At 39.5% G+C, this 17,205-nt stretch overlaps 1 protein-coding gene across 1 annotated transcript in view; it reads right to left on the bottom strand.

The window, feature by feature from the left end:
* Positions 1-3,146: 3,146 nt before the first annotated feature.
* Positions 3,147-17,205, bottom strand: part of cacna1bb (calcium channel, voltage-dependent, N type, alpha 1B subunit, b) — a 170,407-nt gene continuing 156,348 nt past the window's right edge. Inside the window, exons 44-53 of the mRNA XM_053340345.1 lie at positions 16,294-16,399; positions 16,054-16,161; positions 15,214-15,323; positions 14,167-14,316; positions 13,109-13,228; positions 12,898-13,008; positions 10,472-10,510; positions 7,632-7,893; positions 4,302-4,504; positions 3,147-3,815 (exon numbers count right to left, since the gene is read on the bottom strand). Coding sequence (XP_053196320.1) covers positions 3,252-3,815; positions 4,302-4,504; positions 7,632-7,893; positions 10,472-10,510; positions 12,898-13,008; positions 13,109-13,228; positions 14,167-14,316; positions 15,214-15,323; positions 16,054-16,161; positions 16,294-16,399 — 1,773 coding nt within the window. The 3' untranslated portion in view covers positions 3,147-3,251. The remainder of the gene's footprint in view (positions 3,816-4,301; positions 4,505-7,631; positions 7,894-10,471; positions 10,511-12,897; positions 13,009-13,108; positions 13,229-14,166; positions 14,317-15,213; positions 15,324-16,053; positions 16,162-16,293; positions 16,400-17,205) is intronic.

Genomic DNA, 17,205 nt, shown 5'->3' with positions numbered 1-17,205 from the left:
GTAAAACAGGATGAGGAAAACATGGCACCCTGTTCATGTAGGGCTGGTTTGAGGTCTAAAAATGTAGGCTTCTTCTTTAGATCCACTGCTGCTCCAATATGGCAACTTACAGAGATGTTTGAAGACAATGAGATGACAAGCAATCTATTTCTTTAGGAAAAACAGCCACTCTGTACTGTAGTTAGACCGTATTGCTTTAAAGTCTAAAACGTCTCCTTTTAGATGATCCATCAAATAGATTGTACACTGGTGAGACTACAGGGAGTTAAATTAGGACACAAGGAAATAATCAGACTTGGATCAAATCGTATTTGCCAATAATTCATGTTCTTTAACTTGCTTTGAGTCGAGTCAGAGCGAGACAATGAGCACCAAGAGATGTAGACATCTGTGATTTTAATCTCATCTGTTATTTCTATCAAAATACAGATAATAATCATATTTCTATGTGTGCCACATTTGATTTATTCATACAGGTGCAGCACTTCATGAAAACTTGCAAAAAATGTTCAAAAACGTACAATTTTGAGATATTCCAGATCTGCACCAAAAATATGAACTTGCTCTTTAACCAATGGATTCACTTCTGCCAAGTTTTATTCAAATCTGTTGAGTTTTGTGATATCCTGCTTACTAATGAATAAACAGACACAAGCAGGATCATGTTCATAGCCTCCAGGTTACAGGTAACGTCTTAAATTCTACCCCAACAACCTGAAATCTGTTACTTTGTCAGGTTCCATTCATGTCGTGTGTTTTAAGTAGATATGACAGCCGACAAAAGGATGAAATGAGGGTCAAATATAGCCTCGGGTGTCAGGCCTCTGATTTGACCAGTTGTACCAGTCAGGTTCAGCCAGGTCAGGGTCAAAGGTTTTCCTGTGATTGATGATTACTTTCAGGAATATTCCACTCTTGTCCCACAATTAAGTTGGATTTTCACCACAGAACTGCAGATAATCATAAAATGAATCATATTAATAATAAAATGGTGTTTATTCCAATTTTCTGATTTTCTCTTTGAGGTAGGAGAAAACAAATGATGTGATCCTCTGTTTTTCTTGATAGGGCTGCATTGAGGTTATTAGTGTGTGGATTTATTCTGATGAGAGTGCTATTTACTTTTCACTTCATCATGTATTATTATTACTATTACTAATTATAAGCTAATATTGTTAATGTATTATTAGAAAAACTCTGAGATCTGGGCAGCAATTCAGAGGTCCCTGACAAGATTAGTGCAGAGTTGGCAGTGAAGAAACTACAAAAAGGTTGATATAAGGTTGATTCACTTATATTACACTAATAAAGGCATTTCAGATGTTCCTGTTAGTATCTCGCTCAGGAAACAGGAGCAGATGTTGTCCACAATTCCCAAGATATACCAGAATCTTAATCTTTGTTTTAGCTCTTAGTTTAGCCTTTTGTGGCTAGCAGAATACCTGACATTAAAATTAAACATTAATCAGATCTCTCTGGTTCTCTAAGCAAGTTCAAAAAACACACACACACAAAAATCATTTCAAATAAAACTTGACCCAAGTCCGGAAAATGAACAGCATTTTATATTTTGGGGTGGTTAATATCTGGGTAGGCGTCATGCAGTCAAACTTGCCAACTTCAAAAATGCCCTGTGATTCAGATTCACACATATATCAGCTTTGATACCCATTGTGCCTCTGTGTGTTTTCAGTTAACTGTACATCATTATAATAATACATTTACAATTTACAACTCTACACAATGTAAAACTTGGTCTCAGTCACACTAAAGCCTGAACCTGGAGAATCCAGAGGGTAAAGCTACAGGGCGGATGGAGTGTCGTCTTGTTGCATAGCCCTACTTTAAGTCAACAGTCAGCAGCGACAACGCAACTCTTTATTGGTCACCTCCCCTCCGAACCTCCGAACCCCTCACGCAATACTGCTCTCAGAGGAAAGAAGTGAAGGAGAAAGGGAACCCAAGACATTTGGGCAAATATGGCAGAGATGAGATTCATACTGTATGCTTGAGGAAGCGATTGTTTCTGAGTATGTGGATTGTTTCTTTTAAAGTTGATTAGAAATAAAAAAAAATGGCACTTTTCCCCATTCAGAGACCGTTTCCTACCAACTGTCTGGCAGTATATTTAAAAGAGAAAGGCAAATGCTTACCACACACCCTTAAGCAAAAGTACAGACACTATTTTTTTTTTTTGAGAAGTTCAAGACCCCGGCATGCACTACATTGCTTACTTTGGATCTGTAAATTCTGACTTACCTACCACAAGATTCAGTACAAAAAAAAAGTCTATCTTCTTTTTTTTTTTGCATTCTGTCCATTATACCACAAACAAGAGCTTTGTTCTGTCCACTTTTTTTCTCAGCTGTGTACATACTTACATCCTCTACTTGCATGTTCAAGTCCCTCCGACCCCAAAGCCAGGCTGCATCTTAATACATCTTGGAAAAAACGAGGCACTTGGTTATTCAGCCACATGACGTCAGAAAACAGTTGATCTAGTCCCTATGTGCGCTCAAAAAATTTACATCTGGTACAATTTACAAAAAAACGTGATCATGAAAACTGGGCTTTACTCCCACTCTGACCCATCACATTGTTTTATTGTAGTAACAGTTTGTCACATTACTCACTGTGTTTGTCGGGTGTGGCGGCAGAAATGTTTAAGACCTAAACTGTCTTCCTAATATCTGTTCTGCTCAGAATTTGGCGATTACCTCTAACAGGAAGAAAATCATTTGGTGGTAGACTCAGTATGGCCAAGTTGAAACTCTTGTCTCACTTGAATGGCAAAAATAAAAACAAATGATCATGAAAAATACATTTTTTAAAAACTTAAACCCAGTGTAGTGAGCAGCCGTTAATACCGTGGATGAGGCATTCGTCGGATCGGGTCTGAAACAGTTCATCGTTTCACTCAAACAACGAGAAGATTTCGTCTTTTGTCTTCTGCTCCAACACTGATTTTACTGGCCAAGGCAAAATACTTAAGGGTCTTCAAATGTGCTATAATTTCAGTGCAAGTAAAGGGGGTAGAAAAAGTAATTTGTGTCTTTTTTTTTCCTTAAACAGTTTGTTGTATAAAAAAGGAGTAACACTACAAAGCTGGAATGATTTTCTGATCCCCTTTTACAGCACTTCCCACTGGCTTCTTCCTCAATATCTTGCCTTTCCACCGGCTCGCTGTACATCTCTGACGAGCTGCCCCGCCCTCAGCTAACACCAACCACTTCCCAGGCTTTCCTGCCATGTTAGCACCAGTCCTCTTCATCCCTCTCCCGGAGACTCCCTGTTCCTCTGCTCCCAGATGCAGAGTTAACCCCAAGGGTGAAGTGGTACCCGTTAGGCACCACCCCCGCCCGGCCTTGAGTGGTTGGCACTGTGACGGGCGCAGCGGCAGTTCCGTGTGTAGCCGAGGCCGTAGCTGAGGTTGTTCTGGCAGAGCGCGCCCCCCCTCCGTGGCTGCTCACAGCGTCCTGAAAGTCCTCCGCCTCTTCTAGGAGGGCCTGCTGAGAAGCGTCCTTCGGCTGCCGGTTTAAATTAGGGTCTGAACCGATGCGGGTGACCGGTATCGGGGACTCGTCGTAGCCCCCGACTAAGCGCTCGTGCTCTGAAAGGCCACGGCTGAAACGAGTCTGGTGCCCCGTCGTAGCGGTGCTGGCACCGGACGGGAGGGGCGAGGAGTTGGCGGTCTTGTAGGCCACAGCGGGACGAGGGGTGAGGGGCGTCTGAGGGAGCTGCCTGCGACCACGGCCGGGTGTGCTGGAACCAGACGGCAGCGTCACGGGGACGGCTTTAATCACGCCGCTGCCATGCTGGGGAAACAAAATATGATATGAGGTAGAAAGAACAAGTAGGGACAAATGTGAAGAATCAAAAATAATCTACAAGAGCAGTTACTTTACCATCATTAACAAACAAGATAAAATCACCAATCCCTGATCCTTTGTTTGAGCTTTTTTAACAATGTTATGTTTACAGGGGTGTTCATGTAGATCTTCATGTGTTGTGATGTGTGTGAGAAGTGTGAACATTTTTTTGTGTCCTAAACTCAAACAGACTGAATCTCTTATCTCTTCTGAATCTCTTATCATAAATCTTAATCATAATCTTGTTTATTTCTGACCTCCAGTGGTTAAACTTACCCAGCTCACCTTGCTGCAGTGATGTAGATGTATACTGCGGGCGGTGTCAGTACACTCAGAGCCTGGGGTTGAATTTCAGCTTCACTTTCTGCTTGTTCTAGATTGTTTTTGTTTTGTTTTTTTGTCTTCAGTTTTGGTTTTTAACATATAACTCACCTGTTTGAGGAAAACGGTGTCGGGTCCCTCTCCTGGAGACGTGGATCGACTGGGACCGGCTGACTTGGCGTGGCACTGCTCCCTGCTGCCGTAACGCTCGCAGGAGTAATAACGCTGCTTCTCTCCTGCTGAGGAGTGGTGCCTCCTCTCGTGAGGTCGGCTGCGGTCCCGCTCCCTCGCTCGCTCTCTGGACAAACCTTCAGCTGAAGGGTCGGTAAATGAGCCTGGGAGGACGGCAGCAGAAATGTTATCTTTTATCTGAGATGTCATCTATTAGAGGGAGGCTGCAAATTAGAGTATTAGTGTTGGTGTATAGTGTTAAATAGAACTAAACTTTTTTTTTTTTTTTTAATTTGTGTGATCCATTTTTTAGCTCCATGATACAAATCATTATATTTGTCTACTGTGTAATATTGTGGCAAGAATTCATTACACCGCTAATAAAAGGCAAATGTGTGTATGTGCTTCTTTCTAGAGCGTGTGTGTGAGGCATAAAGCAGAGGACTGTGTGGATTCGCTTTTCTTCGGTTGTCAGATTAAAACTGCGACAACAGAAACACAGAAGCCTATTCATCATTCTGATATGTCAGATCTGCCTCTAGAATGACCAGCTCCAAGAAACCAAACTCTTTCTTTCTCTCTATCTCTCTTTTGTCGTTCCTGTCAGTTTAATAGATGTAGAGAGGGCTGCTGGATGTTCTGCTATCTTACCAAGAGGTACCCATAAATCCCTGTGCTGGACCTGTCCGCTGTGGCCTTTTATCTCTGCAATAAAGCCCAGCTGCTGCCCTCCAGTGTTAACACGAAAAACACCCTGCCACCAGCTCTCAGGCTGTAATCGCTCTAGCAGACGATCCCCAATGGCAAACAAAGACTGCGACCACCTTCCTCCTATATACCACAAAATCATCTGAAAAAAGCGAGATTGCTTTAATCTTTTTTTTAATCTTTCATACACAAAATCAACCTGCAAAGACTTTGAAATTGGACCTGCAAAGACTTGTAGTTTTCTTGTCCAACTTGTCGTTATCTTTGCTTCAAGACACTATCTTGAAAATCATTCTCTGTGATGCATTTATGGACACTCAGACAGATTTAAGAGCAGGCTCAAGAGTAGTTTTCATCAAATCTAACCCTAAGAGAAAAAAACATCAAATTGCTTCAGATGATTAGCAATGATGTAAAGCAACAAATATTAAAAAGCAATGTTACAGACCTTTAAAAAAGTGATTGTTCTTTCATATTTGCTTATTTTTAATGCACCTCAGCATGGAATGATCTAATTCTAGTATGGAAAAGTAGAGCAGACAGTGCATTTTACAGATGATCCTAAAGTTCTGCTCAAGTGGGAGACGTGACCTCACTCATGGCAAACAGTATATGACTGCTGCCGCACCCTGTTCCTGTGTCAGAAGTATTTTTTAAAAAAGGGAATATAGATGAACTGTACAGAAGTCCTCCCTGGAGAATCAGATTTGTGTGTGTGTGTGTGTGTGTGTGTGTGTGTGTGTGTGTGTGTGTGTGTGTGTGTGTGTGTGTGTGTGTGCGTGTACATGACCAAGCTTTTCCAAAAGGCAAGAAAATGTAAATTCAATCTTTCTCTGTTTGTACTGTATAAATGTGACTGATGAGGTCACAGGAAACAAAGGGAGCAACCAATAAAACAAGAAAAAAAACCCCTCAGCAAGTAGATTTTCCTCGGAGCTCACAGCGCTCTCTGCTTATCAGATGGAAAGCCTGACATGTCAAATCCCTGGTTAAAGCGCGGCAGAAAACCTCTTCACCTACATAACCCAATCATGGCACTTTAATCCTATAAAGAATTTCTGCAGCTATGCTCAGACATCCAAGTGATCTAAGCGAGGAAAAAGCCTGGCCTGTTATCTCTGTCTCCCCATGAAAGAGATGCCAAGTTTCTATGTGGATGTTCTCCCCACTGTATTATGTGTAATAATATTGCACTGTGACATGAATTAATCTCTCAGCAACATAAAATATGCTCCTGTATTAAACTTGCCAAAATTCTTTGTTCATGAGTTTCAAGCTCAATGTAATTTTCATTTAATTACTGTTTGAGTTGAGTGCTACAAAATATAATGAAGCATGTGAATCAAAACTGTGGAACTTTTGCAGAACAGCGGCCACTGTGTCCACAGGTGGTAATAACAATGTAATTTGAAATTGCTTATCAATTCAAATGTTACTAGTATGTTATTTCTTATTTCATTAGCTTGTTTGTTTTTGTATATAGTAATTTGTAGAATTTTTGATCATTTTGATAATCACTTCAGTGTCTTTAAATAGCCAGTCAGCTAGCCTAGCTTGCTACCAAAAACACACACCACCAAGCATTTCTGACGCTTAGCCAACGCTAATATAACTAAGTTAAGTTCTCTTAAGTGAGCTGTCACTTCTTTCCAGTTGTTGCCAAGTTTAGGGGAAAAGTGGCATTCAAAGGGAGAGGTCCACCATCACCAATCAGTTCATGAGTATAACTTTACATGAAAGATTCAAACTGAAGCCCACCAAGTCTATTTTGTCTATGTTAGCTAAAGTTAATGGAACAATGTTGGTGAATGTTTAAGCCATGTAAATGTTACATACCTTTGTTATTGAAGGTATAGCAGGACACATACATTGTAAACCCCTTACCCAGCAATTACTGTAGGCTGCAGATTTACTGCTCGCTTTCCAAAGACAGTGTACGTCAGTCACTTTCAGTTTTGGCAGCTCTTCCAAGCACCAAGTGTAAAAAAGAGCTATAACGACCTTATGTTAAAATCAGTGTACTGTAGGTGCTACACTGATTGACCGGCTAATATTGCAAACAATTACCTAACACACTGAGGTGATTATCAAAACAATCAAAAATGCTAAAAACCCTATATATATATATATATATATATATATATATACATATATATATATATATATATATATATATATAAATGAACGGTAGAAAAGTGAAAAGCGATACTGTTATGTAGACTTAACAGCAAGTTGACCAGAGGTATGAAAGACGTGCAGTTCGTAAAATCGATATATGTCACACTATATTGTGCAACTTAGTGCTGATTAGGTGTACATAAACTACTAATGTTGGTGTTTGAGGAAACTCAGAGGATCAGTTATTGCACTTCATCTTGAGGTGGACATGAATAGCTGTACCAAATTTCACCAGTTGATATTTGTTGAGACATTTCACTCCAAGAGATAAATGCCACTCTCAAGGTGTCGCTAGAGGAAAAGTCAGAGGGATACATCATCTGGAGAATATGAACATCTGTACAACCATGTCTTAAATCATTTCATTAATTTTTTGTGTCTCACCGACAGTGCTGGACGGCTGCACTGATGCAGCTCTGTCCAGGGACTTCTGCTTCTTGTCTTTGTCTTTGTCCCTGCGTCGATGGCATCGGTGGTGGTGGTGATGGTGGTGAGCCCTGTCCTGGCCCTGGACTTGCCCTGACTCGCTGGAGGACTGGGCCAGGTCTGGTCTTTCCAGGTTATATTCCCTCAGCCCGCCCTCCTGGTGGTACTGAGGCGTCAGAGAGGATGCCGAGCGTCTTATAGGACTGAGGTCCACAATCGGCTGATGGGGGGGGGGAGGAAAAGCAGACAGGTGTGAGTAGAATGTAGAGAGAGGGGCGACAGTGGTGGTTTAATCCAAACCACTTGTACTGGATCACCAATATATCCACGAAACACACATAACACAACCGGTGGACGGCAACCTTTCGTCTAAGACCGACGTTCAACCCGTTCTTCTCCAGGCACAGATATTAGAAAGGTTTGAGAAGAATAAATCTGTGACAGAACTTGAATACTTATAGTTACAGAACTTAAGCATTTGTAAGCTAGCAGGCGTCTCTGCTAGTGAACAAAGAAGAGATGGGGTGTGGACAATGACCTGTTTTATGCTTTTTTAATGGACCACTTTCTAACCTTTGGAAGAAGTGTTATCCTTTGTAAAAAGCTAACACTTGCTGATCATTATGTTCTGTTTAAAATACATCATGGCCCTGAAAGGCTATCAGAGGGAATCTTTACAGCTCAGTTACTCATTCATATAATTCATTACAAGAGGAATTTTGAAACATTTAAACTCACCAGATGGATGGAAGCTTTATAAATGCGCCTACTGCATTGATCAGAAGAACTGCTGCATTATAGCTTCTAGCTATTTTTTTAGTGCTTTCAATAATCTTCCTGTAATAAACCTGATTGCCTGAGCAATTAAAATGTTCATGTTCCCTCCACTAGCCTGAAATGTATTAGCTCGTCCCTTTGCAGATGAAAAACAACTGTATTCATGTTGGACTAACAAACTGGCAATTAATTCTAACGATGACCTGGTTTCACAAATGAACTCTTCTCATCATGAACCAGTTATGTACTGTTTGGACAGCTTTATGATTGTCAAGACATTACAGAGTAACTTAACACCAAGCTGAAAACCTTTGTTTTGCAGCCTTCTCTGGTAAGTTTCAAGTCTCTAACCACAACCTGTAACCACATCCAACAGGGTCACAGGGTCCTGGAGTACACTTGTACATCGCTGATGCAAGGTGAGAAATTAAACCACTGGAGGTCAAAAACAAGATTTTCAGGGTTTTTTAAATTGCTCATACCTGGATTAACTGATTTATGACTGTTTTGGGGTGGCAGAAGTAAACTGTACACAGGAGACTTACATAATATTGAATTTTAAGTTGGCAAACTTGTTTACATAGAGTACAGTTGTCTATTTACAATTCCCAAAGATGTCAATCAAGATTGGCAGTAGTATTGTATAGTAGTATAAACAGCTCAAAGATATTATTACACTCTACAGTGCTGAAGGGAACTACAGAGTCAGGACTTTTAAATCTATTTTTTGTCACTCCAAGCGACTCCCATCCAAGTATTGATTATAGTTGCTTTAATATACAGTGGTGTATTCCTTAATCTTTCACTCACTAATATACCTCCAATGTATAGTTTGCCTAAAGCTTTGAGGTCATTGACACTTACCCCACCTGTTTCTTATCTTACTGACCAGTCCAGCTACAAGGTAACACACTGATGTGAAAGGGAGCAGGAACAGGAGCCAAGCTACAGTACCACCCCACCTGCTGGTTACTGCCTAGATAATGCCTAGATAATATATCAGATTATTTTAGTGAATAGATTTGGGAGATTCTATTTTACAAATAAAAAAACTGCATTTGGATGAATAAACTGTATATCTCACAGAAACCACAAGTGGTGGGAATTGAATTCCTACTATATGACATACAAAATAACCGCACTCTCATAGGCAGGTTTGGGGTGGCTGTGCTGTTCCTCTTGTTTCTACCCCACAGTGCAGCCTGTAGCTACAGTCAGACATCAATATCACAACACTGCAAAAATATTGATATTACCAAGTCATTTTATGTACTATGCAGTCTTAAAATCTTACATTTTAGATTAATTAAATCAATGCCATTAATAAAAAGCAGAAAAATCTGTAGTAGTAGTCTGCAGGTGAAGAGCTATAAAATATTCAAAACATAAATCAGACTTCTGTTTGCCTTTGTCTTTAATGAATGATGATTTTAAGACTGAATGTAACATCAAATGATAGATGAGATAAGATTGGACGGGTTTTTTGTGTACTTAAAAGAAAATACAGTTATTTCAAAGCAGGAAAGCAGTAGCACTGTCCCTGCCTTGTTTCACAATCACACACTCACAAGAATACTACACACTACTACGTTACTATGTTACTACGTTACTACATTACTACATAACGAAACACACACACACACACACACACACACACACACACACACACACACACATATTTTACCAAAGTGTAGCACTGTAGTTTTTAGGTAGTGGCTGAAAAGCAGGGCAGAGTGCCCCAGATACACAATACTTTTCCATGGATAAAATCTGAGTATGTTTGATGGATAATGTAAACTTGTGTGTTGCATGTATGTCTATATGCAATTTCATGGAATGAGCAGAGTATACTCTGTGTACTGTATATGTATGTGTGGAGGGTGTGACCTGGAACACATGGAGGCAAACACAGACATGAGAGAGGAAGAAGGCAAAGAGGGAGAGGACGAGAGGAAGGGAGAGCAGAAGAAGAAAAAGAAGAAGAAGAGAAACAAAGAGGTGGCACAACAGGTGGTACATACTGCCAGGTGGGTCCCAGGGGCGTGGCGAGGGTGGCTCCGCTATCAGACAGCACACACAAGAGGGAGGTGGGCAAAACATTAGCAGTGGGCATCAAAATCAGGAGAAAGGGAAGACAGAAGAGGAGAGACTCGAGAAGTTAAAGGCTAAGGCTGGTGATATTCTTTTTTTCCCTTATTATCAACAAATCTCATGGAAAGATCAAAACCAACAATGGATTAATTTACTCGTTAGTATTTTCTGATATATCTTATATCTCTGTGTTATAGAGTCAATGTGCCACACAGTTGTTCCTTCATCAACATAATGCTGTAAATACTCACTAGAGCACCAACTTTAGATTAAACCACAGCTGAATATAATCAACAAATATACTATTCTCTCTTGTTTGTTAAACTTTTGTTAAAACTGAGTGTCCACCTGTCTGAGCAAACTAATGAACCTTTTTAGAAACTGGGTAACACATTGTTAGTTTCCACATTTCTATTAGATTTGTTGACAAAAAGAAAAATATAGAATACACCATCCTTTAAAAAAAGGACGAGAGAGAGAGAGAGAGTGAGAGAGAGAGAGACCAAAAAAGCAACATAAACATAAGGAAAGCACATGTTAAGTGAATGGGGAAGAGAGCAACGTGACAGAGAGAGGCAGACAGACAAACAAACAGTGAAGCTAAACAGACAAGTGAAACAATCCAGGAAATAGAGAAACGATGAACAGAAAAAGCATCTTGACATCTATATGCAGCAGACAAGAGCAGCTACTGTAACTCACAAAATGACAGTAAGAAAGTCAACAATTTAGAATAAGGTGAAAATAAGAGAAAGTCATAAAAACAGGAGGATTATTGCCGTCATGCAAAACTCAGCTGGTTAGATTATGTGAATGTGAAAACTGTATGAAATGTAAAAGATGAATAATATTATTAGGTATTAACATTTTAAGAATAATAGCCTCACAAGTTCCAATAACTCATTAAAGTGGTTAACCTACTGAATTTACGTGATCAGGTTAGTATGTTAAAGCTCATCATTTACACGGACTATAATGAGTTTCTCATTCATTTGCTAATGCAAAAGGACTAGATGAAGTTTATCATTTGAATCGTCTAACCAGGACAATTAAAAATCAGGAATAGTGGAATCAATACAAACACTGTGGATCTCTGCTGTAAAACAATATTCTGATATCACCTTGTTTATGAGGCAACATTGTCAGATTGAACATTCATTAAAAATATAGTTCAAGTCAATATCTATTTTTCTAAAATGTCTGAAGACTCAGTATTTGACCTGTAAAGAAAGTAAATGAAAAGGTTTTTGTTTTGTTTTTTGCTAAACAAGCTAAATAAGCTAAAGCAAATGTTAAAAGAGAAGATCAATATGACACTTGCAGTATGTCTGTGTGTAAAGTATGGATTTATAACCAGAGGGCACTTAGCCTTACAAAGAAAAATGTAAAATAAACAATGAATACTTTTCAATTTGTGTTTCCCATGCTAGGCTAGGCTAGGCTAGGCTAGGCTAATCACCTTGAGCTCCTTACTAAACATTGAAACATGACTATGGGAATAATCTTTTATATATCTATCGTAAAACAGCAAATTATCCTAAGTCATAAAATGTTGATCTGTTCCTTTGAGAAAAAAAATCATCTGAAAGTGGTAAAACAGTAGCGAGGCTTGGCTGGGACTTACAAGCTCATTTAGAGACTTTCCTGCAAACTACTCACCATTTAGCTGTCTGACAGAATGTTTGTATTCTATTGTATTTTTGTAATTAACACTTGCTGCAGCTGAACTGGTCATACAGTTATTGAGCTAATGACATTAGTGAGAGACTGTAGCACCACCTGAGTTCTCAGGTTTTGCATTGGGTGTATTTTTGATAATATGGTTAATTAGTAATATGGGTATTTAGTCAGAGTGTGTGGCATTCAGGTCTTCATCATTACATGTATTTATGCCCCTATGTGACACCATAGAGTTCTTTGTTAGAAGCAGTAATTTAACTTTCTCTTTTAAATAATCAATAGATTAACCATATGTCCATATGTCATCCATTTTGCTGAAACTATGTCTATTCTCTTCCACAGTAACAAAAAAAAAAGAAAAGTGAATTTGTCAGACTGGAGAGGTCAGGATGAGTAGGATGAACTGATGTGGACTGACAGAGAGCGATTGTGTTAGCTTATGGCTTCTTTCACTAATCCGATACCACCCAGCAGCCTTTTCCAGCCTTTTTCAAAGTCTCCTATCCCAACCATTGGTTTCATTATTTCAGAAAAACTTAGATATCCACAGTGTTTGCATTTTTCAAGCCTAATATTAATTATCAGAGGAATGGCAAAAAAAGTAAATAAACTAAAGATAAATATTCTGTGAGCAGTAAAACTAGATGAATAGCATCATGAGCACTGCAGAGCTTACGTAGTACTCAGCATTGAGTCGGGGCAGAGACGCTGCTCTGCAGTGGCCTTCCAGGTTGGGATATTCCTCTGTGTCTGAGATATTCTCCACCTTCTTCATCTCAACCGATTCCTGAAAGAACAAGAATTACTGTACATGTGGAGGCAACACAGATGACAGATACACGTCACAGTTAATTATATATTTAGTTGAGTTTTCTGGGTGTTTGTACCTGAGGTCTGGTGGAATATGGCACATCCTCTGATTGGCCTCTCTGTAGTTTCCTCCGGCCTTTGGGCCTCAGTGCTGCCTGAGAAACATCTCCAGACTGGGAATGTTTTATGGCACTCCTCTGGTTAAGTCTGTATATGACACAGAAGAGCTGTGACTGTAACACGAGGGCTTATCAGTGTTGATCAGATAAATCGGGATAAATTGGGGAAAGACATTTTTGGTGTAACAACAAAACTGAGTATAGTTTCATAACATTTTTATGTCAGTGGTTTTGCAAATGTTATTTTATTTTTTACATTTCAGGGAAATATTTGTATGCATTCATTTCTGAAAAGTATGTAAATCAATTAGCATATTCTGTTGCTTGAATTGTGCAATCCATCACAATGAAAATCAAGTTTGTAGTTACATTATATCCAGCAAGTCTGTACTGAATATCTTACAACCATAATGTAGTTGTGTCACTGTAATTACCACTTACCACTGCTGTGCTGATGATAACGACATATTTTTTTGTTATTCCCCCCATTTGAAACTCAGGTAAAGGGAACCAATCGACCAGTGCAACTTCCTCCACATTGGAACCTTTGTGTTTGCCATAAGACCTGTGCAACTCGTCCACTCCTCTGTTCACCACACCAGCTCCTTGTTGCAGACTGCATCTAGTTAAAGACTCTGGTGCTGGTCTACAGGCAGTGAAGCGAATTGCTCCTTCTTAAGTCCAAGCAGTGGTCAAACTCTACTCTTGTCATGCAAACATTGCCACCCTGTCACGCTAAGAAGAACCCCTCCAACTCCTCATCTCTGTTAAGGCTGCTTTCTGCTCAGGCCCACAGTGGTAGAATAAACTCCTCATTGAAGTCAGAACAGTAGAGTCATTTCATCTTCTGCAGCAGGCTGAAAACCTTTTGAGACTACATCTGGAACACTATCAAACCCATGAACTAATACCTAATTACCTTAAAAATATATATCTGCAAGCAATGTAGCTGTTTGCTTGGAGGGTGTCCTGCACGGGACAGAAAAGACAGTCACTCACATTGCGTCCCTGTTAACCAGTGGAGCGGTGGTTGTGGGCACAGCCTCTGACTTGGCTTCTGGCTCAGGTTTGGGTGGCATGGGCCATTTGGGACTGGGGAATGGCGGTTCCACTTCCTGTATGTTAGTGAGGGGCAGCACAGGACGGAACAAGGCCCCCAGTTTACTCTGCAGGACAGAAAAACATAAATGGAGTCATTAAACTGACATTGTGTCTTTATTATAGTGAAATAATCATGACTGGTCACATGTTGACTATTTCATCACTTAATTCAGTCAGAAATGATACGTAATATTATGTATTTATAACATCAAGCTAACAAGCCAGTCCAGCATGAATTTAGTGTTGAAATAAGTGTCAGAATTTTGAAACAGGACGCAGGTTGCTGCTCTCCCACCATGAAAAAGTTATATGCATATCCATATATAAAGCAATTGAAATGATCTCACTCGTCTGACAGCTTTATTCTAAGTGTTTTAAAAACAACAAAGAGTCTGTAGAGTCCTGGTGAGAGCTCAGATGTATGAACACAATATGGTGTTTTGTGACTCCAAAACTGAGATAAAACATTTACATAAACTTTTGGCTTGTACTTTAATTCTTTCATATTGGAAAAGAGACTGCTGAAGAAATAAGATAAGAAGATAAGAACTAATCATTTTTGGAACAGAATTTGATCCTGAACAAGCTCATGGCTCAGGATGAACATCTCCAGAACAGACTTTTGACTGCAATCAAGAAAGGAATCACATAGAAATGGCAGCAGGTAAACCGTCTATAAAAAGGATGACTGGACCACAACTGTCAATGAGATACACTGTACACATCAATTTAAGACTACAAAGAGCAATATGACAATAATGAAATAAGACACTTGATGTGCTGGTCCCTTTAAACATCATGCAGTTATGTCATGCTTGTTTAGTTGGCACTAGAAAACAATTTTATAGACAATACCATCCAAATGTAGTAATCCTACATTTGGATGGTATTGTCCCACTCCCCTTATTGAGTAATAGAGTTAATTTCCTGCCTAAACCACCACTGAGCTTTCGCCAACATACTGTAGGTCCTGTTGAAGGGTTCTGCTGCTGGAGCCTCTTGGCACGATTCTGCTTATAGTAGTCAAAGATCATTAGAGCAGCGTAGACTTTCCCCACAGTCAGCTCATTGTCTAGAAGAGGAGAGGGCAGAGTGAGAGACAGTTCCTCTAAACGGGCAGTAGATGGCGCCAGACGAGTAACAAAGTGCAACTCAGAGAATAAGACAAATACAGACTATCCTGCATCAGGTGGGTGTGAACTGAGCAGTACTGTTAAGTTCACTAGAAAAACAGTAAGTAAAGGACCACACCGTAAACATTTACAGTTTATTAAGTAATTTATGTCTTCTGTTGAACCATTAAACTGTTTTAAACCGGTTTCAACTATTTTCTGTAAATTCATAACTTAAATGAAAATGAAATAAAATATAGTACTGCACTAGAATAAATAAAAATATTAAGTAGAAATGATCTCCTAAATTGAAAAGGCTTTTATGGACTTTTATCGACTATAACAGAAAAATACTCCTAACCCTAACCCTAACCCAATTTCATACACAATGCTCATATATGTAGTCCTAAAAGTGTTAAATGTTAAAAAAAACAAAAAAAAAAAAACTGCCATGGTAGTGAGATTATGTTAATAAGTTACCAAAACAAAATACCCATCTACAAGTATATCTGCATTGGAAAGTTGGAAAGTTGTTTGTCCACAAAAACATGACTTTTAGGACTCAATAACATACTAAATTGTCCAGCAAAACACATTTCTGTGGTGCAAAGCCATCAAAGAAGGATGAAGTAAATGGAAAGAGTTCAAGAGAAAAGCAAGCGACTGAGTTTCAGCTGAACTGTGGCTTACATTTATGTGGCGTCACCAGCAGGTCGACCGTCTTCTGCGATAGGCTGGGCCAAACTCGGTTTATCTCCCTCTTCAGGTCGACGTCACACAAATGCTGCGCCAGGACCCCTGTGGAAGGGCCCACAAACATGTCAAATCAAATCTGCACTGCAGCGACTAGCGCCGTTCACATTAATGTCACAGCCGTCAGTCGTCGCCTTCAAGCGAGGGATTTTGGATTTTGTAGTTTGAGTCTCTCACCAGATGCCAGTTTGATCTCCAGGGCTGTGCGGATCAGGGCCATCAGCGTGGAGGTGAAATGCACTGTGTTGTCATCGGCGATGGGCATGTTCATCTTAACCAATCGCTGAGAGGAAGGAAAGCAGAAGAGGTGGGGCGGTGAACCAGCAGCAATCGATCAAGAGCTCAGAGATGTAGTTAGAAGCCAAATTAAAATGAAAGCTGTTTCAAAATTTGGCAACAATTAGTAATTTCTTATAGTACAACTGAGTCTAGCATATAAAAGAACTTTATCAGTAATCAAAACAGCTGATGAAGAATATCCACAGTCATGTTTTATTATTTATTTAATTATTATTTTCATTAACAAATAATCTTTCAGTTATTTTTCTGAGTGGCCAATTAATGGTTAAGTCTAGCAAAACCCAAAGATATTCAGTTTAGTATGACATGTAATAGAGAAAAGCAGTACATTTGAGAAGGTAGAAAATGTTTTGCATTCTTGCTTGATAAAGGATGGATTCATCAATTAGGAATATTATTGTTGATTTTCTGTCAATGTATGAATGGATTACTTCAGTCGATGCAGATGAAGGCCCCAGCTTCTGTCGCCACACTCTCTCTGACTCTTATTTTAGGCTAATAGCACTAAACAGATGAAAGCAAGGAGCTCTGAGCTGTTTATGGATGCTGCTGTTGCTATGAGACTTGTAAATCCACTGGAAGTGTAGCACACTTCTGCGAAAAGCTAAAATATGATTAGCTTGTGATGCTTAGCACTGAGCTCTGTGAACATGCTAAGCTCTCACTGCTGCTGTAAACAGACTGCAATACGTTATTCATTATGAAAAATACTGACTTAAAGAAGCCAGAGGAGAAAAGATGGGTTGCTGGTGGACCAGCATCTCTGGAAGAAGAAGACTAACCATCAAA

This window comes from Scomber japonicus, chromosome 19 (assembly GCF_027409825.1).
Source record: "Scomber japonicus isolate fScoJap1 chromosome 19, fScoJap1.pri, whole genome shotgun sequence".
In the NCBI taxonomy this organism is placed as follows: domain Eukaryota; kingdom Metazoa; phylum Chordata; class Actinopteri; order Scombriformes; family Scombridae; genus Scomber; species Scomber japonicus.
The sequence above is the reverse complement of the archived record's forward strand: the minus strand, read 5'-3'. Positions and strand labels throughout refer to the sequence as shown.